Source organism: Idiotropiscis lumnitzeri, chromosome 8 (assembly GCF_059441095.1).
Source record: "Idiotropiscis lumnitzeri isolate Australia: NSW breed Sydney's pygmy pipehorse chromosome 8, RoL_Ilum_1.0, whole genome shotgun sequence".
Lineage (NCBI taxonomy): Eukaryota > Metazoa > Chordata > Actinopteri > Syngnathiformes > Syngnathidae > Idiotropiscis > Idiotropiscis lumnitzeri.
The window spans coordinates 14,731,429-14,753,978 of NC_142398.1; the positions used below are offsets into that span (position 1 = coordinate 14,731,429).

General features: G+C 42.7%; 1 protein-coding gene across 1 annotated transcript in view; it reads left to right on the forward strand.

Moving 5' to 3' along the window:
* Positions 1 to 10,634: 10,634 nt before the first annotated feature.
* The window catches only part of pcdh7a (protocadherin 7a), a 49,641-nt gene continuing 37,725 nt past the window's right edge, over positions 10,635 to 22,550 (forward strand). The window contains exons 1-4 of the mRNA XM_088303439.1: positions 10,635 to 10,935; positions 11,221 to 12,910; positions 13,746 to 14,922; positions 21,460 to 22,242. Coding sequence (XP_088159565.1) covers positions 11,487 to 12,910; positions 13,746 to 14,922; positions 21,460 to 22,242 — 3,384 coding nt within the window. The 5' untranslated portion in view covers positions 10,635 to 10,935; positions 11,221 to 11,486. The remainder of the gene's footprint in view (positions 10,936 to 11,220; positions 12,911 to 13,745; positions 14,923 to 21,459; positions 22,243 to 22,550) is intronic.

Genomic DNA, 22,550 nt, shown 5'->3' on the forward strand with positions numbered 1-22,550 from the left:
AAAATGCACAGGGGCACAAACACATGCTCACACGATCCAAAAGAGCCCCATTACACATGAAATATTAATGGGACAAAGCAATCAGCAAAAATGGAGATGGAGGAGACAGAGACTAGGACTGGGGGTGAAGGGAGGTGGCAACATTAGAACGAGAAGGATGAAACCAATATGTCTGCTTCCGGTCCTGAGGTGACATGTCGACTATCAGCAAATTGATATGCAGTTTGAATAATCACCAGCATCATCAACTCGCACAAACAGCATATATAAAATAATGCTCACACCATTAGGTAAAATGGCATTATCTAATAAAATAGTAATTTTTTTTAACATTAAGAAATGTTAATACAGTATAAATAAATAAAAACAAAAAAGCTTATCCTTTATAAAATAACTAATAGTGCCCTGATAGTCTACATGTGTTTTTTTTTATTCATCTTGCATTCATTATATAATATTTGAACTCACCCCATCCCATAATTTTGGATTTGTCAGGACAAAAGCTACTACTCCTTTTTTTTTTTGTAAAAGCCATAATGATATGTTAAAATGTTACATTAAAGTCTTTCCGTTTCAGCTGCATATATAAGACCATTAAAGATAATTGCATTTAGGAGGCCTACGAGGCAAATACTTGAAAGTGTCATGTGTACTATTAAGCATTAATGTTGTTTTCATGGAGCGGTAGTGGCATGTCATCACTAAACTTTATTGGTGGTAGGTAAGTAGTGTGCACCCAAACTTGGGATATGTAACGGCCACAGATATAACACGACAAATTGAAAATTTGGAACGAAACACGGGCAGTCGGACATCTTACCAGCAAAGCTATATGTCTAGTTTGAATTTGGCGTTATTGAATTATTAATTTGTGTCTAATACAGGTGAACTGCATAAAAAAAAAGAGAATATCAGAATGCAATATGTCTAGACTCCTCATCCAGCCAAAATCAAAATCACTTGATTCAGTCGAGCGTGATTTATCCGGATTGGTGTTTTGAACCACAATTAACAGGAATGAACACGATCCAAAATGAAATTGTCATGTAAATAATAGCTCAGCTTCATAAGGAGAGATTGACTGAGATTGTCTCACAAAATGCAGGTGTTCCATATGAGTGCGCGTGTCATTGGATCTGTGTGTGTGTGCATGTAAGCGAGAACGAGAGTGCATCGTTGTGTTAATTCATGATGATGAAGCACTACCAGTCAGGTGTGTTTGTTCACTTACGGTCCTTAATGCCCCTTAAAAGCTTTGAGTAAAAATGCCATCAATCAGCAGGCACGGCACCAACATGTGTGAGTGTGACAGAAAGGTCAAAAACACGGGAGGTTGCGGAGAGCGCAGGCGGTATCGCTTCACCGCAGGAGTTGAATCAGTTGGAGAAAATATGGCCGCCTGTTCACGCGCTCACGTACACACGAACGGTGAGGACATGAGCGTGAGCGGAGAACATGCATTAGTGCACAGCAGTAGCTTGCCTCTAATGAAGAGAGGAAACATTGTGGAACAGAGTGTCTGGGCAGGTGTGATGAGAAAAGAAGCAAATAATGAGATCAACGCCGCCGAGATTACAGCACTTTCATGGCCGTTCTTAATCTGCTCATCCGACTTTTCTTTATCACAGAGGATCATCTTCCCGCCTTTAATTTCCTGAACTGTATGGCCGAGGCTTTGTGTCATTGTGTTCCGGTCAATATACAAGTAGCCAATGTCATATTGTGCAATGTTGCTCTGATGGTGAATTTAACTGAAAAAAAAATCTATGTGGAAGTATAGTTCTGAGCAGGGCTGAACATTATGAGCTGAAATTCATATTAGTAATATAAATTAAATCCTTCACACGGATGACAAGTATTATTATTACCCTATAGATAAGCCCCAATTTTTTTATGATCCTGTATTCTATCACAGCCCTGCCGCGCGTCAGTAATCTTGAATGCCGCCATTTGCAACACACACTGATAAGTACTACAATTGACTACATTTACATAGAAGTGGCGGCCATACTGGATGTGGCAAATTGAAGAGAGCATTGAAGAGGCCTGTTCATTTACTCCAACAATTTGTTCCCACCACCAACTTGGTGATGAAGCTAACTTCAAAATAAAAATCTTTCCAAATTCATGGACCCTTGATACGCTATTATGTTGAAATTATTCCTGGCGGCGTGTGGTGGCGTCGCAGCTGACGTGACTCGTGTGTTTTCGCGGCCATAACAAATTGTTGCCACCAAGATCAACACGTCACCATGAAATTGTGTTCAATCACTAATTAAGTATGGTAAAAACCTCTAATTAATTACGCTGACATAGTATACGTACCTAAATGTTATTTTCAGTCATGCCATTGCAGATAAGACTGGCCATCAATCAAATGGAAATCACACCATTCGTTCAACAATCAGACATAAATAAATTATCCGGCCAAACCAGTTTGGATGTTTGGCCATTGCAGAGTTGGTGAGGTTGAATCCCAATTAGACAACTTGCATTGTTCTGAGAGGACGTCTCCCACTGAGAATCTGCGACCATTCATTCAGAAGAACCTTTTTTTTTTTTTTTTTTTTATTTATGAAGTCACTGGTGCTCTTCCGTATTTCAACTCCAGGGTCAAATGATTTAACACCAAACTTATCCAAGCATCGCTTTGTGGACCGTGCTGTTTGCATTGAGAATGGAAAAGGGCCTTCTCCAAACAGCTCCCACAAAGTTGGAAATGTTTGTATTGGTAAGATGGGGGTGGAGGGCTTCTACTCAGAGATTTTTTTTTCTCAGTGTTCCTATACTGTAAGTGAACTGAAAAAAATGATAGTTTTCCGTAGTGAACGACTGTGTCATACTGAAAGATGCTTCTGATGTTATTACAAAGTAACTCAAATGGATGCATATGAACCCTTAAAATTTCTTGTTTGAAATCAAAAGTTCAATGTCTACCCAGACAGATAATATTTTTATTGAAATCCAAATAAATCAATAACATTTAATCACATTCTGTCTTCAGCTGCGGTTTCTTCTGGAATGAATGTATAATCAGGGCTTGCTGTCTCTTTGCAGAATGATTGAATGTTTTGCTTGGTTTAGTATTCAACACCTCACTGGGTGTTGAAGGGTGTACATCAATACTGGCAGGGAAAACCTGCTTCGAGCAAATAAAGAGGAAGTGTCAAGTAAAAATCAGCTCTTGCCTTGCCTTTTATTTGCCAACAATCTGTAACTTTCTGACAATCTTTGTGTAGAGCACAACATTTCCAGAGGACTGGGCTTGGGTTTGTCTGTGGCAGAATGCTCATTCCAAGATTGGAGGAAAGGCTCCATGATCTTCATTAGAAGTGACTCAGCTGATTTTGCAGCTGTCAGCATTTCCAAAGCTGATGCTGTTGCGTCAGGGGCTTGCGAGGAAAGCTGGTGAATGCAGGAATCGAGAGTTTTGACTGCCAATAAGTCTCATTATCTGATTGATTATTTTTGTTGTTTTTTTTTTTGTGGCACGACGGTGTTTGTGTTTTCTCTTACCATTACATATTGTCATTATTTCTTTTGGATGTGTATACAAACCTGACCAGTGTCAAGGCTAAACATGCAAATTTCACACCATCATTGCTAATATTTACCCACAGTGTATTGCTATCTTTGTCCACATTATGTATCGTTCACATTGACTAAATGAAGTCAAACAAAAGATCAGCAACAGAATGCCATGATCCCCCGAAAAAAATACAAGAACGGATGAAAAAAAAAAATTTAATATATCAGCCTGAAAAGGTTTACAACGCCATTCCTGAAAATTTCGGAATTCAGCAAACGATGGTGAGAGCCATTATCCACAAATGGAGACGACGGTAACAGCAGTAACAGCCTACAAAACTGACCCCAAGGACACAGCGACAACTCATCTCAGACATCACATAGGAGCCCGGGTGAACGTACAAAGAATGGCAGGCCTCCCTCACCGCAGTTAAGGTGAATGTAAAGAAGCAACTGGACAAAAAAGACATCCATTGAGTTCCAACGTAAAAACCACTGCTGACCAAAAATAATGAAGAAAAAAAAACATCTGAGTGATTTGAAAGAGTTTTAGGAAAGTACTTCATAGACTGATGAAAAAATGTGCGTCTCGTTAAATCTGTCGTAAATGAAACAAAGCATTTCAGAAAAAGAACACCACTCCAATAGTCGAAAATGATTGTGGCAGTGTGATGGTCTGTGGCTGCTTTGCTCCCTAAGACCTGGACAACTTGCTATGGTTGATAAAACCATAAATTCGGCTCTATATATCCCTGAGGCAAAATATTTGGCCATCATTTTGTGACATCAAGCTGAAACGTATTTGGGTTTTGTGGCAGGACAGACCGCAACCAGTTATTAGGTTTAGGGGCAAATAGTTTTTTTGTGCCACATACAGTAGGTCAGTGACAAAACTTTTGAATGTATGTCTTTGTATTTATTTGATTTTATATCTAAATAAGATTCGAGTACCCAAAATCGAATCGTTCCATTTAAAAATCTATCAAGATACTAAGGCTGGGCATCTCGAAAAAAAAAAAAAACAATTCGAAATAATTCTTTGAGTCACCAGAGTTCTCATTTGTGATGAGTTTGCTTGTACTCGTGAGTTTGCTTAGTTTGTGATTTCTTGTTTGCTCATCCACTGTCATTTGCTCAGTTTTGCCTTAGCTGGACTTTTCTTTTTTTTTTTTTTTTTTTTTTTGGCCAATTCTTTCTGCCGCTGAGTCCTGTGCCTGAGGCAAAAATGTCATTAATTTTGCAATAGACTCTGTTCCTCACTTTCTGCCTGCAGATAGATTTTCACATTTCTCCACTCTTTGTAACACTGTTTATACGACTACACAATATATTTAGTTTTTCATTATCGCGTCACCTGCTCGCAGGTTTATTAATCCCACTGTGGAACCTCCTAGTTGGGAAACGTCTATTCTGTTGTGTTGCAAACTTTTTCCGTCATTATAAAAAAATGACTCACCAAGGAAACTCTTATGTTCTTGGTGGTGGAGGATCCAAACACAGAGAAACAAGATAGAAGGGCACAAGAAAATGTGTTTGATATCCAAAAGAACAAAAACAAAACGGCAAACAAGGTACTGGGCTCATCAAAAACTATTAAATTTGGAGAACAAAACAACAAAGCATCAAAGTAGGAAAAATGGTCTTGGGCTAAAGATAACTGCTCAGCAACTCGACATGACAGAGGACAATTGACAAAGAACTGACAATGACTGAAAGAAACAAGAGAACTAAATACAGACAAGACAAATTGGCGACAACGAGGAACACTTGGACACGACCCAAAGGATTGGAGGGAGCTGATTGGCTCACACTAGGGACTGGGATGACAAGCTCGGGTGGATTCAATAACGACACGAAACAGACAAAGGAACACAAGGAAAACAAACTGAATTCTAAACCAAAACCAACTAACAGCAAACACAATGACAGTAACCCCCCGCTTATGGGGCGGATGCTGGACGTCCCAAACAGAAAGTCCAAAAACAGGGCGGGCAGAAGGGGGCCAGGAGGTGGGATCATGGCTCTCCAATCAGGAGCAGTCCAAAATTAGGTGATGGACGCAAGGACTCGCGCCGCCGGAACAGGAACTCTTGACAGCCACAGTTGACAAGGAGCCGGCACGGGGGCTCATAGCTCCCAAGGAGTTGGCATGGAAACGGCCACCATAGAGGTTGGGGAGAACAAGAGACAATAAAAGCAGAGAGTACCAGAACTTGAGAAGGTGGACGATAAAACATGGGTGGAACGGCATGAGGTGCAGAAGCAAACAGTCAACGAGGTGGGGAAGATGGCGGGGAATGATGTGCTTCGGAAGGAAGTGGCTCAGGGTACAAGACGCAAGTGGCTTTAAAAGAGGTGCAGTCCTTTTCCACCCTGCCAAGTTCACGGATTGATGACAAACCTGGCGCCTAAGTAAAGGTCAGATGGGAGGGATTCATTGGTGGACTCCAAAAAAAAATGCAACAGAAATTAACTGGGGGTAGAAACAGGACCGGGAAAAACAAAATCAGGGTCAATCTCAGAATTTGAAAGGAAGGTAACTAAAACTGGATCATCTTTGAAATCTGAATCAATACAAATGTGGGGAGGAAAAATGGTGGGGCATTGTGTGGCATTATGATACGACGAAAAGGGTGAAAGAAATAATATTCAGATGTTCTCTGAGCTAAAGTCTGAAAAGATTTGCGTAGGACTCGCAAGACACATGATAATTCTTTGCACAACTGTAGAACTATCGTGCCTCATAATGTAGCTAAATGAAAAGATAAAACGGTTCTTACCAATTAGAACTGATAAAAATGGTTTTATCAGGGTAGAATGTATGGAAAAAATATTTCACAGCTCTGAATTGGATCCCTGTACCAAAATGAAGCTTGCTGTGAAATCCGGTAATCACGATTCAATTCAGTGAAATCTGAATGAGAGAGGTGAAAATGATTTCCCAGTAATCAGTAAAACAAAAACGGGCATTTGTTAAGGTAATGGCATAAAATGATTCAGTTGGTTTAATGTCATCAATTCAGTTTGTCTTGTACTCTGCTTTCAAGCATTTAAATACCTCTTTGGATCAGAGCAGCTAAAGCGGTTAATGATTGCGCTACCTGTTTGTTAAAGCCGTACCCAACAAGATGTCTATTTGTCGCGTAAAGTGCCGCCAGCGCGATGTAAAACCTCAGCCGACAAAGTGCCATTTGTCATTACCGGGACGCAATGAAGCAGACATTTCACTGGGTTCTTTATCGTTTGTGTACATGCTTTTCAAAGGGGATTAGTGTTTGACCACTTCCATCACGTTGATAGGATACCTTAAGAGCCGAAAGGTGCAAATAAAGAGGGGGGGGATAAGAACGTGAGCAGATGTGCCAGAGTAAGCCAGAGGCAGTACATCTCCCACCTGACGTGAGGATTGCGTTTGGAGATAAGCGAAGGATTTGGGATCGTTCCACTCCGTATTATGTTTCAACAATGGTCCCCCGCTGTTACACGGCTTTGTTTGTGGACCACTATGGACATTTTTGCATGTATAAACTGTGAGAAAGAATATACTGGAGTAGAATACAGCCTTGACTTGTACTGTATGCATCATTGTGGCATGCACATTGCACGCATATCCTTACGGGGAATGTAACTTTGCATAGCAGGCACGCCATTCACGCAGGAGAGAAGTTCCCCAACAAATGATCATGTTTTTCTCTTTCCTTAATGCATATTTTAGATTATATTATATTACACATAAAGCGCAGTGACTCAATTATGATATAACATTGTGTTAATAAATAATCATTGGAAATATGTCTAAAATTTTAACCAGCATGGATGAGTGTGTAAGCATGCAATATTTTACAAAAAGGGTTAACTAGTCAATGCTTCATTTTGAATAACACTGTCAGAAGAAAATTACATCACAATAATGCGCTTATTCTTGCGCTTATATTTCACAACCGTCCATTTTATTTACCTCCTGAGGGTCACGGATGAGCTGGAGCGCGTCCTGGCCGAATGAAAGGTCAAACAGATTAGAACAAATTCAAAACCATTATCCCATTGAGTTAAATTGGAATTATTTGTTCTGGAGACATCATAAGACATTTATCAAATCAATAATATTATGCAATTATTTATGTAACAACTGAACTCATCAAACTGTCATACAAGTGCCAAACTAAGTTTGTCGCTCCTGTTAAAATTAAAATACAATCACACACACACACACACAAACAACAAGAACAAATTAACCTGATGTACTTTGTTGCTATAGCATCAGAACGAGTTATTGTGGAAAATACAAAAACTCCAGAGCTAAATGGCTCATGAATAGCAAATTAGGCCAAGGTTCTATTGGACCAACCTTACAACTTCTGCTTTTAGGTCAAACAAATTGAGCACAAACAGTGCAGGACATCAAACAAATCTAATCCGTGATACTTAATTTGAATATCAGCTGCTGTTGCAAAAGGCTATTAAATACGTCACTCGCTTCATTTTCTCTACACTTATCCTTTCTGGCCATGTGCTGGAGCTCCAATCCTCTTTTGTTGCAGCACAAACACTAGATTAGGTCTTTAGCAGTGAAGGGAAGTCAACGTGGGTTAAGTTTCTCCTCACACACACACACATATGCACTTTACATTCAATATGCAAATGGAAAACAGCGGTTCATTTGCTGATGAAAGAGGATTCATGCTCAATTATATCTTAATGGTTTGGGCATTAAAATATCTTGTTTTATTTCATTGGGTCAAAATTTGTCTACACTAAAATAAAAATAACCTCAGGTAACCCTGTGCATGTAGGAGAACCTGAAAATGTGTGTGTGTGTTGCTGTTGCTCGGGGTTTTATTCACATTCATGTTATTAACGTAAACACACACACTGGATGGCAAAATAAAAATGTGTGCGGGTCAAACAACAGGGGGCGTAAGTGAGCCTTTCAAGTTCCACCCCGGCGCAATAGCGAGAGCGCGTATGAGTGTGTGTGTGACCTTTCTGCAGTTTGTCAGGTTGTGTTTACCCTCTGCCAGCCACAAACAGTTCACTTATCGTGGTCACACAAAACTCCAGCCAAGTAAATAACATTGTTTCACTGATGCCAGATGCGCTGATAGCTTTCTGCAGGGGCTTTCACCTGAAAGGGCCTGACTGGCCGACCTGATGGGGGAAATTAGAAATGCAGAAGTGGTTTAACGGAGCGCTGATGTGGAAGCTCCGGCAGGGTTCAATACAACAGAAGCAGCAGCAGCAGCAGCCCAGTACTGCATTGCGTTCCTCCCTGAATAGCTCCCTCCAACTAAAAAAAGCTACTAGACTACTTAAAACAGAGAGCATGTTTATCCAAAGTCCAATCCAATGATATCTAATAGAACAAATTGGTTACCTACACTGCTCATTATTATTGACACTGTCACAAAGGCTCTATAAAAAAAATGGACAACCAAACCTTGTTCACAAATATCAGGCAATTTTGCCATAAAACAAGTGTACACTTTTGGCGGAAGCCTTATTCAGAAAAGATAGGCTTCACCACAAGAACGTTTTGGAATGGCCCAGCCAAAGCACAGACCTAAAGCCAACTGAAAATCAGTGGTGTGAACTGAAGAGGACCGTGCACAAGAGATGAGAGATGTGACAGTCTGACATATTTGGAGGGCTTCGGCGAGGAAGAGTGGGGGAGTAATGCCATGCTTCTCCTACTTCCTACTCAAGACTCAATACTGTCATCAAAGCAAAAAGCTTCAACAAAATATTAGTTTGACGTTTAGACAAGTTCATCCAAATTTTCAAATCACAAATTCAACGAAAGGTTTAGTGGGAAATTTGCCTCAAAAGGAAGTGACAGGAGAAGAACAAAAAAAATAAAAATAAAAAACATTGGTTAGGCATTGTAAGCAGACTCCAGACTCTTGCATGTCCCAAAGGAGTGTCCAGTGTATTTCAGTGCCATGCCAGCTGGAGATGATGCAACAATGAGGAGTTGAGTTTTCGTAACCATGTGGTTGATTGAACAGCAGTAGCATGAGTAAGGCAAGTGAGGGTGAGGAGACATTAAAGGTTAGGTGATGAGTATGACTGCAAACGTTAGTCACAATTCATTGGCTGGTTGCTTAAATTGTCCCTTGTTTAAAAAAAAAAAAAAAGGGTTTTCTTTTTGTTTTACTGTTTTACTGTGAAAGTGAATTGATGATGGAAATAATGAATGAATATCATATATATATATATATATATATATATATATATATATATACATATATATTATACTTGCATGGTCATTAAGAATGTTAAAATGTGTAGAGGTTACGTTTTATGATTTATTGCAGCCTCTTTTTATTTTACTTTTTATTTTTATTTTTTTTACATCCCAAAAAACCTGGTGTGTGCCACAGTAAGACTTACGGGAGCATTGTGTCAGAAAACATTGTCTAGGCTGACTATCATTTGCCACTGCAGGCTGAAGCCCAGTATAAATTACTGCAGCATGCCACTGTTATGATTTGCCACCAGGATGTGTGCCAATGAACGCCTCTTTGACACAAAGAATGAATGAAGCCTTTTCCCCACTGTTGTGTGCCACCCCCCACCCCCCACCCCACCCCCACCCACCTCCAAAATAGCTGCACCAGCACAAATGTGACACGGGTCTGCAATGGGCTGACAAAGCTACATCACTCTCCTTTTATTTCATGAATATAAGAATAAAGATGTGAAGCCAGCATGCATGGACGGGGCGAGGGGTATGTCAACAGCCGGGACAGTAAGTCATTTAATCTAACTATATGACAGCATGCAGGGTGGGATAGAGGGATGGAGATAGATGAATTTGGGGGGGGGGGGGTGAAGGTCTTTCCTCTGCAACCCACAAACACACACAACGACCCAACACTGCCTCTGCTTCCTCTGTTCCAACCCACTGGGTGAGTTAGGGCAGAGAATGTTGCAGGAGAGAGAGAGAGAGAGAGAGAGAGAGAGAGAGCGAGAGAGAGAGAGAGAGAGAGAGAGACTGCAGCATCGCCAGCTACAGCAGCAGTCCTGAGCAGTGCAGGTGAGAGGGGGGTAAAGCCAGAGGCGGAGGAGGAGGAGGAATAGGAGGTGCAAGTTGAGAGAGAGAGAGAGAGAGAGAGAGAGAGAATGCGGGACTCTTGGAAAAAAAAGACGCATCTTCACTCGGTCCATTACCGACATCCCGAGCAGAGTGCCGGCGAGGATTAACGCGTAATTGATGCCCGTGCTGGGATCTCCCGCTTTAGCTCGTCAAGACAGGCGCTAAATTAGCAGCCTCGCTTGGTTACTTTATAACCGTTGGCGTTTAATAAAGTGCTGTCCCCTTCCAAGTTGCGCGTCGGAATCCGATGGCTTGGCACGTTGCTCCGCCACTGCGGGGAAAGAAAGCGAAGGCAACCGCCGGCTCTTCAGGTAAGACGAGAATTTACAGGAAAATACTTTTCTCCTCTTGAATGATTTTAGATTTGAGTAGTTATTGGTCTTTCTTTGCACTGTCCGTGAGTAGGACGCGCAGCTCGCCTCCTCTTTTGTGTAGAGCGGAGGTGCTGCAATGCAGTTTCGGTAAAGTGAGACACGCGAGAAAAAGCTGCTGTCCCATATGTGACTGGAATAATGAAAAGTGACGACTATAAGACAGATGCAACGTTTGAGTGGTGCGTCAGTTAATCAAAGGTTTCTATTTTTTTTTTTTTGCAGCACATTGGATTTCTATATAAATATATCACGCGGTTTGAAGAGCCAAGCAAGAACAGGACTGAGTTGTAATAGAAGTTGGAAAGATAGGAGAAAAATAAAGGAAGTAAAAAGACATCAGCCATCAGTAGCAAAGAGAGAAAGAATAAATCAAACACCCACGCTGTGGGCTACAACACTAAAGAGTGATAAAGAAAGAAGAGGCAGGCCAGCCGCAGACTCGGGAGGAAAAACAGTGAGGTGAGAGGCAAGCAGAGCAGGACGGAGCCATGCATAGACTTGGTGCAGTGCACTCCTCGGCGCAGGCTTTCAGCCTCGTGGTCTTACTGCTGCTGCAGCTGCTGACTCAGCTGCCAGGTGCACACTCAGCTCTCCGATACCGGGTAGCGGAGGAGGGCCCCCCTGACGTCAAGATAGGCAACGTGGCCGCAGACCTGGGCCTCACGGCAGGTACAGGCAGTGGGGACGTCACCTTCGCCCTAGAGAGCGGCTCTGAGTTCTTCAAGATCGACAACGTAACAGGTGAGCTGACGACTGGGCCGAGGCGTATCGACAGGGAGAAGCTTCCCCAATGCCAGATGATTTTTGACGAAAATGAGTGCTTCTTGGACTTTGAGGTGTCTGTGATTGGCCCCCTACAAAGCTGGGTGGACTTGTTTGAAGGCCGCGTAGTCATAACGGACATCAATGACAACACTCCTTCCTTTCCATCACCCGTCCTCCAGCTCTCAGTGGAGGAAAATCGGCCAATTGGCACGCTTTACCTGCTACCTACTGCTACAGATAGGGATTTCGGGCGAAACGGTATCGACCGCTACGAGCTGATCCAAGAAGGTGCAACTGGGTCGAGTTCTGCAAGGCGCACAACGGGAGGAAATCCCATTGGTCGAGTAGATGGTCTTGGTGATAGGAGGGGTAGGAGTGGAGATATTGTGGGAGGAGCCAGGAGCACTGTGTTTGAACTCCAAGTAGCAGATATCCCAGATGGTGAAAAACAACCTCAACTGATTGTTAAAGGTACATTGGACCGCGAACAAAAAGACTCATATGAACTAATCCTGCGGGTTCGAGATGGAGGGAACCCCCCACGATCATCTCAAGCTCTCCTGCGCGTTTCCATCACTGATGTAAACGACAACAGCCCACTGTTTGAAAGGCCTACGTATGAGGCGGAAATGGCAGAAAATGCACCTCCAGGTACACCAGTACTTCAGGTGCGGGCTTCAGACCGTGACATTGGTGTGAATGGGCAGGTGGAGTACGTCTTTGGAGCGGCCACAGAATCGGTCAGGCGGCTTCTGCGACTGGACGAGGCAACTGGATGGCTGAGCGTTCTTCACAGGATTGACAGGGAAGAGGTGGCCCAGCTAAGATTCACGGTCACGGCTCGGGACAGGGGTCAGCCACCACGCAGTGATCGAACCACGGTCATTTTAGCAGTCCGTGATGAAAACGACAATGTCCCAGTTGTAGAGATTCGCAAGATCGGACGAATCCCAGTGCGAGATGGAGCCGCATTGGTTCCTGAGAATGTTCTGGTAGACACACCGGTCGCTCTGGTTCAGGTTTCGGACCGAGACCAAGGAGAAAATGGGGCTGTGACCTGTACAGTTGTGGGAGATGTCCCATTCACTTTGAAGCCAGCTGGTGAAACAGCTCTCCCACCCTTACCTGCTGATGAGGCCTTTGACAGGTGAGTCAGAAAACCTGAATTGTTCATTAACAAGAAGCCAAATTGGTTCCTAAACATTCATTCAAATTATTCTGATAGGACGATAGAAATACTCACTAATGCAAGCAGTAAGAAAGCATTGGGTATGGAAATGATACACCACATTATCTGACAAAGAGCAAAATCCGCGCAATAGAAGTGATCGTCCGCTCATTGTTGACTAAACAAATCCGACATTCGACGGAAAATCCAGAGAAGAGTACCTGAAGTGATGTTTCATGCTGTTTTTTTTATTCAACTCGTTTCAAGGGGGCCACTCATTCACTAAAACCAGAGAGTGTATAAAATGTCACGCTCTCTGTAAAATTGGATCATAAATATTCAATAAAATCAAGGATTTTCTGACTCATTTAGTAGTATTATTGCAACAGAGCATACTCCAAATGTCAGTGCTTTCAAGTCAGTTGTAAAACTATTTTCTGAAGACGTTGACGAGAGAGCCGTAAAAACACGAAGCAGGGTGAGCAAACAAAAATATAGCTACTGCAATATTTGCTTTAACAGTGTTACACTTATTATACCTGAGCGTTATCATTGTGTTTGACAAGAAACTCACGAGATAAAGAGTCAGGGAAAGAAGCTCAATAATTATGCTCCTCTGCAATTATTATCACTTGACGCTGGCTTGTTGACTACTTCCACAAAACAATGTGAATGGAAACAGTCAACAAGCTGTATTATGGAATGCTCATTCTTTTAGCGAGATCTTAAAAAGTACCTGGATATACATGTACTGGATACTGCATGACTATAAGTACAGATGTATAAATGTATGCTTGACATTTTTTTGTCACAGGAACAAGAAGAAATTCTTCCTGCATACCTCAGCCTTGCTGGACTACGAGGTCACCAAAGAGTACAGCGTCACAATTGTGGCAGTAGATTCTGGAAGCCCGAGTCTTTCCAGCAACAGTTCACTGATGGTGCGAGTGGTCGATTACAATGACCATCCCCCCGTCTTTGCCCAAAGTGTTGTGGAGGTCCACTTTGCGGAAAACAACTCTCCCAACGAGAGGGTCGTTACTGTGGTGGCCGGGGATGCAGACAGTGGCAAGAATGCGGAGATCGCATATTCACTGGACTCTGTTTCAAACGGGCCATTTTATATAGATCCGGATAATGGAGATATTCGTGCCACTGGCGTCCTGGACCGAGAGCAGCGAGAGCGGTATGAACTCAAAGTTGTTGCCAAGGACAAGGGCACCCCTCCTTTACAAGGTACAGCGACTGTTGTTATTCAGGTGACCGACCGCAATGACAATGCGCCAAAGTTTGTCCAGGAAGTTTTTACGTTCTATGTCAAAGAAAACCTGCTTGCCAACAGCCCAGTTGGCATGGTCACCGTGACAGACGCTGACGAAGGTGAGAATGCAGAACTCACTCTCTTTGTAGAAATGGATGGACTGGATGAGAAGAAGTCAGGAGAGAAAGGTGTGGGAGACAATGGCGAGAAGGAGAACAAGGAGGTGTTCTCCATTGAGAACAACACTGGCACCATCTTTTCCACTTTGTCATTTGACCGTGAAAAGCTTTCCACCTACACTTTCCGTGTACGTGCTGTGGACGGAGGAGAGCCTCGCAAAACCGCCACAGCCACCGTGTCACTTTTTGTGACCGATGAGAACGACAACGCCCCCTCCATCACCTCTCCAGCCAATGAATCCTACACGCTGCTCCCACCTGCAAGTAGTGCCCGCACTATTGTCAGGACGGTGACCGCCGTCGACTCGGACACTGGCCCAAATGCGGACCTTCACTATGCCTTGGTTGGGGGGAATCCCTTCAGATTGTTTGAGATTGGCCACTCCAATGGCGTGATCACACTGGCAGAACCACTGGAGCGGCGCCACAAAGGTCTGCATCGCCTGGTGGTCAGGGTCAATGACAGTGGAGCCCCCTCGCTGTGCGCCACTGCCCTGGTCCATGTCTTCATCAACGAGAGCTTGGTCAACGCCTCCCTGGTGGACGCTCAGGTAATATTTTCATGCACTACTGCTCCTACACCTGCACAGAAAGCTTGTTCAAGCAGGCAGAACTTGAATGAAAAGAATCTTAATTGGAAGAGGCAATGAGCTGTCCTGTTTTGGTTTGTGCAGATTGTTCTACCGAGATGGTAATGATAGCCAGACATGATTCTGTCCTCTGATCCATTCCAATAATGGGCTACACTGATATCGCATTACAAAAGAGGAGGGTACTAATTAAAACTGATTGCAGCTGCTTAAACTAAAGTGGTAAGGCGATCATTTTCTTGGTAGAATTAAATAAATGGATTCGCCACTTTGGGTTTTTCAGTTTTGGGACCATTTTTAAGACTATAATTGTGTCTATATTTGTCCCAGATAAAGAATCACGTTTATCTTTTGAGGACTATTGGCAGCGCTGATTTCTTTGTTTGAATCCAGCAGGAGTGTTTTCTTAATCCAGTATGACTTCTTATAATGACTGCGTAGTTAAAATAACTGTTATGACTGAAGTGACTCTTCTTTTACGGTACATTGAACACAGAGTCGAGGGAAATAGGTATGTGTGCGTGTGTGTGGTGTGAGTAAGAGAGGGATAGAGAAGACGACAGAGCGAAGGCATTAGTGGTGATATTGTGTTAGAGGCAGACGGAGAGAGACTGACTGGCCCAGTTTTGGCCTCCCAGAGTCTGTTGAAGTATGTTCATTTGAATGGAAGCTGCACTTAAGCAGGGTGGCTTCGCTATAGTAGGCCTGAATATTGATGAGGTTTAGGCGTTTCTGTTGTATCATGCTGCACACGCTGTGCATTAGTATTCAGACATAAAACAAAGTACCTGAGAACAAGGTTCAACTTTAAATAAGTCATTTTACAAGGGGAATGAGCGGAATATGAAGAAATAAAACATCTGCAGTCGTCAACATGGGTGGTCTTGTGGAACTAAAAAGTTTACTACAAGGAGAAGTAGCTTGTAGAGCAAATTGACTAGACATAACAGCGGTACCGTTACATCCGAAACAACCAGCAGTCTGAATGAAGATTGTGAAATGCTGGTAAGAACCCCGTTTTTCCTCCCCTGTCCTCATTATATTAACAAAATCCTCATCCCATTATGCTTGAAAAATGGCTCAGTTATTCGACAAATGCTGAAAGGTAATAATCATAAAAGGGTCCCTCTCTGGTGTGCATCTAGTAAATTGAATTGACTAGTAATTAAATCGGCTCGGGGTGATAATGTTATATGTTCCAAAAAGTGTGTTCGAGTTTGTGTGGCGTTTGCATATTCTCCCTGTACTTGTGTGGGTTTTCTCCGGGTACTCCGGTTTCCTCCCACATTCCAAAAACGTGCATGGCCGATTCATTGGACACTCGAAATAGCCCCTATATATGCAATTGTGAGTGTTTGTCTTTGTGTGCCCTGCAATTGGCTGGCAACCAGTTCAGGGTGTACCCTGTCTACTGCTTTAAATCAGCAGGAATAGGCTCCAGCACCCCCACAACCCTCGTGAGGATAAGCGGATCAGATAATGGATCCATGTTTGTCCACCTTATATCTGGTGTGTATGTGCCAAAGTAAGCACTTTCTCAAAGCTGTTTGGCTCCGATGTAGCCGTACAGATTCTGCCCCATCTGCGCAAACTGTATTGACTTTAAGTGTAATCACGTCGCGAGAATCGCTCAACTAAACGTTCGATATGACCGCAGTGTATCTCGTATCCTAGCAACAATGGTGCTATTTCCGTGTTAATTCAAACAACACGCATGTCCGCCAGTTGCACCTCTGATTGTCTGAATATCCGTGGGCCGGATGTCCACGGAGCTTACGCTGAGTGATATTCAAAATAAATATATTTATGTAAATTATTTTTTTTTCAGACTTTTTACCAGTTAGCAAAATATTAAAAAAATAAATAAACTACACAAAGCCTTTTAATTTGCGCTGGTCTTATTCGTGTAGCAATCCTGGCATCCCCAAAAAGTTCAACGGTAACAAGTGAGTGAAGAAACAAGGGATTGCATTCGGACACAAGACACTGCACCTCTTGCTTTTGAAGGTTTCACTCTTGAAGTGACAAGGTCAAATTGAACAACAAGAGAGCTTTGGGGCTATTACAACAGAAGATTTGGAAAGGGTTCTAACAATAGTGCTGACGGGAGGAATAAAAGACAATGGGCCTAAATGGCCATTGCCAGTGAGTCCAACAATAGGCGATAATGAGTCCAAACTGATGTGAAAGCTGTCTTTGATTACAATATATGCAGTTTAGTATGATTGCAGGGAAGGACTTGTTGGAGAGATTGAGTAGAACTCAGTGAAAAGACAATACCTCCATCTTATAATGAAGTCAAACAGTGGTGGATACATGCCAGCTGTAATTAGGCAGTTAAAACGCCTGCTAGTGCTCCCACATTATGACAGGAAATTGCTCTTATTTTATTCAGCATTGCTGATGTCTGCTAATTAGCAACAAAACAACGATGCTGTCGGAGCTCGTTATTTTAGACGTTGTTGTCATGGTACAACTTAAGCATCCTTTATACATCAGACTTGCACTGTTTTGTAAATCGGAATCGAGATTCCGAGTTCGTGAAGATGCCGATACAAGCAGACACATTTCCACCTAACGATGCGTTGTGTTAAAGCATGAGTATGAAAAAAAAAAAAGTCCCATTTGACATTTCATATCAGATTGGTTAGATTGCTGATTTTATATGAATATTTTATGGCATACAAAATGAATGGGACCCTACGGGAGAGCTGAAACAAATTCTTCAAACAAACTCAACTTTAAAAGACATGGAGTACATGTGGCCAAAGATTTAATTAAGGCTTTAAGACAAAATTCAACACTTTGGTCTTTCAGCGCTGCAATGTGTTAAACAATGTTCGTTGGCGTGAAAAAAAAAGTGGAAGCTACATTAGCCTGCGTAGTGTTGAAAATGCTTGAGACATCCTGCGGCATAGACTAATATCTGTAATCGCAGTCATCAGTAAATTGTAAACTCTCTTCTTCACTTGCCTTACAATGACGTCTGCTGCCAGGTTTTTTTTGGGGCAGTAAAGCGTACAGAGAGCTAACGGTGGGAGAAACGTGATAGTGTACACCAAGCATAGTCTAGAATATCACCAAAGGCATAATTTGATTCTTACTGTATGGATTAAGCACCCAAAGAGGCATCATAGTGTGGGACCACACTGGGTTAGCTGGGCAAGCAAACTCAAACCCACGGGCACCAGGTAGCACCACACGAGTAAGCGACATTAATTGTTATTAATTATTAATGATATAAAAATCTGATTTGGTCAAATGTCAAAAATATATCAAACTGGTAACCGTTTACATTTATCAGTTCCCAAGAAAAGTTGGGGAACCCTGAACTAGAGTTCATTAGGCACACACAGAAAAAAGAAAGAAAGTTTTATTTTGCCCCCACCAACCTCCCCCAAAAAATATGCATCTAAAATAAAGCCGAGTAAATGTTAACAATCACATTCACACGAAATGCGACACCACGGCTTGAACATGCTGAAAATGTCTCTAGTGATATGGATTAAATGAACCCAAATATGCAAAGAGTTCTCTGCATTGAGTTGTTGTGTTTAATTAATTGATATTAAATTATTGAATGTCATTTTTCTCTATCTCCATTTTAAGGCTATCATTATTTCGGTTCTTTGTGTGTGGCTTCGAATATATCTGAACATATCAGTATGAATGACTTGGCGCAAGGCTTCTTTATCCTTCATCATTAAAAGAAGTGGTACTTGACACTAGCCTTGGCAGAGGTTCAACACTTTACCCATTCCCCACCTGGATAATTAAGTGATGAATTAATTATAATAGCTGACGCCTCTAAACTGCAGCTCTCTTGCAAATGCGGCTAGCTACAACTGAGCTGTAAATTTGGATCAATAGCATGGTCACAAGAGAACATGTCTTGGTCGTAGTACCTGCATCTGTAGTAAGAATCCGATCATTCTCAGGTCAGCATGAGACTGGATACTGAGTTAAGATCAGCTGGATCAAAGCTCATGTAGCAGAGTTTTGCAAGAAGAAGGGATAAAATATTGTCAACATTTTGAAAACTAAAAACTTCAATATATATATATATATATATATATATATACAGCATATATAAAAGCATGTTCAAAAATTCGTTTGAACATGTTCAGAACTCCTTGGCGACAAGAAAAACAGTTTCCGACCATTAAAACGACCACTGTAACGCCATTTTGAACCTTTGCGATCTGGAGGAACCCTCAAGTAAAATCAGCATTCACTGCCTTCGCGAACACTCACAAATGTTCGCCGCTCAGTCAGATACGGGCTTTCGCTTTTCAATGGGATATTATATTGATTTTGGCATTAGCGGCTAGCAAGGTTTTATAAACGAAGCATGTTTTGATGTAATTCTTTTTGTTGTGGGTTTAGTGTCACAGTAAACTCCCACTGGGTTGTCATTAGACAGCTTAAAGGATGCTTATGAATGGCAGAATCACATATGCTAAATGAATGCTACACAAGCAACATGGTGCGTTCCGGTTTCAAAACGTCCCAAACTTGTCAACATATTTTCCACTCAGTGATGGTCGAGTGTCCTGTGATTCTCGACTACTAATTAAATCAGGGGTGGGCAAACTTTTTCAATGGTGGGCCACAATGGGTTCTAAAATCTGACAGAGGGGCCGGACTAGGAGCAGATGGATGGAGTCTTTTGGTAACCTCAGCTCATCTGAGAAAAAAAATACATTTAATTCTAAATGAAAATGAAAAAAAGCATAAAAACAAAATATCTGTCCTTGACACACCACAGTATTTAGAAAATAAAACATTAACAAGGTTTATTCATTTAATTTCGGCGGGCCTGATTAAAACGTTTAACGGGCCGCATGTGGGCCCCGGGCCGTAGTTTGCCCATTGAATTAAATAGTAATACGAAGCAAGTTACAAAGAGGAGCACTCACTGAAGCATTATCAGTAAAGCATGGGAAGTGTCTTTTCTTGGGGCTGATTGCAAACCATGGACCACACACTCACCTTCACCCTTGCTATTTCTGCAATTCATTCCCGCAAAGTCTTATTATTAAGCCGCCAGAATGTTGCAGGGATTACTTGAGTATATCATTTCCAGGCTTGACAGGGGAGAAGAAATTGTCATATGAGCTTTGAGACGACATGTCAGGGCTGCATAATGAGGTGTCTAACGAACAGACAGCTTACACTGTGGAGTCATGTAAGTGCGGACATATATATCAGCATGTGTCTCCGTTTCTCTGTTGATTTTCCAAGCATTGCTTTACATAAATTGGTCAGGTATCATATTTTAAGTGTAAAACATTTTGATTCAAATCGCCTCAGATGAACAGCAGGAATGTATTACAGCCTTACACATAACCATCCTTCCAAATCTCCATTGAAAAAAAAAAAAGGATAACAAATCTTGCATAAATCCACTCCCACACTTGCCTTCACAATTCCGGCTTTGTATGCTGAAGAGACAACGCTTGTAATGGGGATACAGTCATTTTCCGCCATTTAGCTTTTTGTGTTTGTCTTTTTTTCTTTTGTGCACGTATATTGACTGCTGCTGCGTCTTTCACTGTGCGACCTTGAAGCCTGCACTTGCTTTTTTTTCTTAACATTGACAGTACTTTAAATGACTTAATGTGGGCTATTTCCTGTACGACTTAGATGATGCGCACAATGGAATTACGGACGCAATTTAAAAATGCTACAACCTCGACGCAAGACAAATTATATATTTAGTGACAATCCACGTGTCTGGGAATAACAAAAAAAGGATTCCCATAAAACACAGTGATGGGTTTAATTCAGCTGAAGATGCTGTTTGATGTTTCTCTGTGACTCACACCTACTGCGTCATTGTCAATTAATTTTTTTTTTTTTTTATCTCATGTGTGATTTGTCTCTTGGCAGCACAGTTGGGGACAGCTAGAATGTTTTGTGTGTGGGATTTTATTTTTTTCTGTGTGGAGTTTGCATGTTCTTCCCGTGGATCAATGCGTTCCTCCCACGGTCCATAAACAGTTGGCTTGGTTTGTAAACATTCGTCACATTTATGGACATTCGGCTTTGGAGGTTTTATTGTATTACAAATAAAATGCACAATATGGATTTTGGTAATTCCCCATTCCCTTCTAGCTGGTTTGCTTGCTTTTGAGTCATTTCTTACTGGGAGCAACTAGGCAGCATGCACAAATGGTAGCTGAGTCCATTTTTGGTTGGAATGGATCGACTTCTCAAAGTATGATCAGTAATCGTGGTAAGATGTAATATTAGCTCAACTAACTACATAGATAGCTTTTTTTTTTAATTGCCATGTAAATGTGCCATAGGCATCAGCGTGGGGTGATTTCCTCAAAATTAGTCCGGATTGTAGCCCAGGTCTCACGCTTATTCAGTTTCGAGACTCCTGAACCTTGTGACCCTGAATAGAATAAACACCGTAGACATGGATTTATTGGTTTAGTTTTTTTTTGTTTTATCCTTGTAACTTTGGGGCTGTTATTGTTTTCATTCCAGGTAAGCCGAAGCTTGCTGGCTCCACTCTCGCTGGACATTGCAGGTGACCCAGACAGCGAGCGTGCATTAGGTAAACAGCGCCTCAGCGTCGCCATCGGTGTCCTGGCGGGAGCGGCGGCTGTCATCCTGGTCATCCTCCTCGTTGTCACAGCAAGGCAGTGTGGCGCTCAAGGCAAGAATGGCTACGAAGCTGGTAAGAAGGAGCCGGAAGAAGATTTCTTCAGTCCATCAGCGGCCCAACCGCAGGTCGGCCGTGGCGGCGGATCCGACCGAGGCCGCAAGCCTCGACGAGACAAGCGCAATGGTAGCGGTGGCGGCGCAGCCGCCGGAGCTGGCAAGTCAGATAGGTCACTCTACAGCGGTATCGTCACTGTGAACGGGCTTCGCCGCCACGCCAATGATGATGACGAGGAGGATATTAGTAGTGCGAGTGATCGCCTGGCAGCACGTTACTGCGCCGTGGACGGTGACCCCGGCAGCCCAAGGATGGGCGGTGGCAGGCGGCACCAGTCAAGCCCGGATCTGGCCAGGCACTACAAATCCAGTTCGCCTCTCCCCGCCGTCAATCTCCAACCGCACTCTCCGCCAGCTGAAGGGAAGAAGCATCAGGCGGTCCAGGAGCTGCCACCCTCCAACACCTTTGTGGGCAGCGGCGGCTGCGTGGGGAGCACCGGCTCGAGCAGCAGCAGCAGCGGGGGCAGCGGTAATGGAGACGCCATGTCCCTGGGATCCGACCAGTGCTCGGAGTATGGCTGCCAAACTGGGAACAAGTACAACAAACAGGTAGAACACTTTGAGAACACGCATTTAAACGAATTTGCTTTGCCTCTGCTCCCCTTTTTTGTTGAAATTCCAAACCATGTTGAATATTGACACTAAGCCACTTCTTTCTCTCTGGCTGTCGTGCTCTTTGTCCGCTTGGTGCCGCCTGATCGCTGTCGTCTCCTCCCTGGCTTCATGTCTTCTTATTTACACATCAGCTGACATACTGTACCGCACACCCCGCAGCTCACATCTAAAGACCGTTTTATCTCCGCAGAATAGCTGCCAGTGTGTGCGCAAGCGTGCACGCACACATCTACACACGTTTC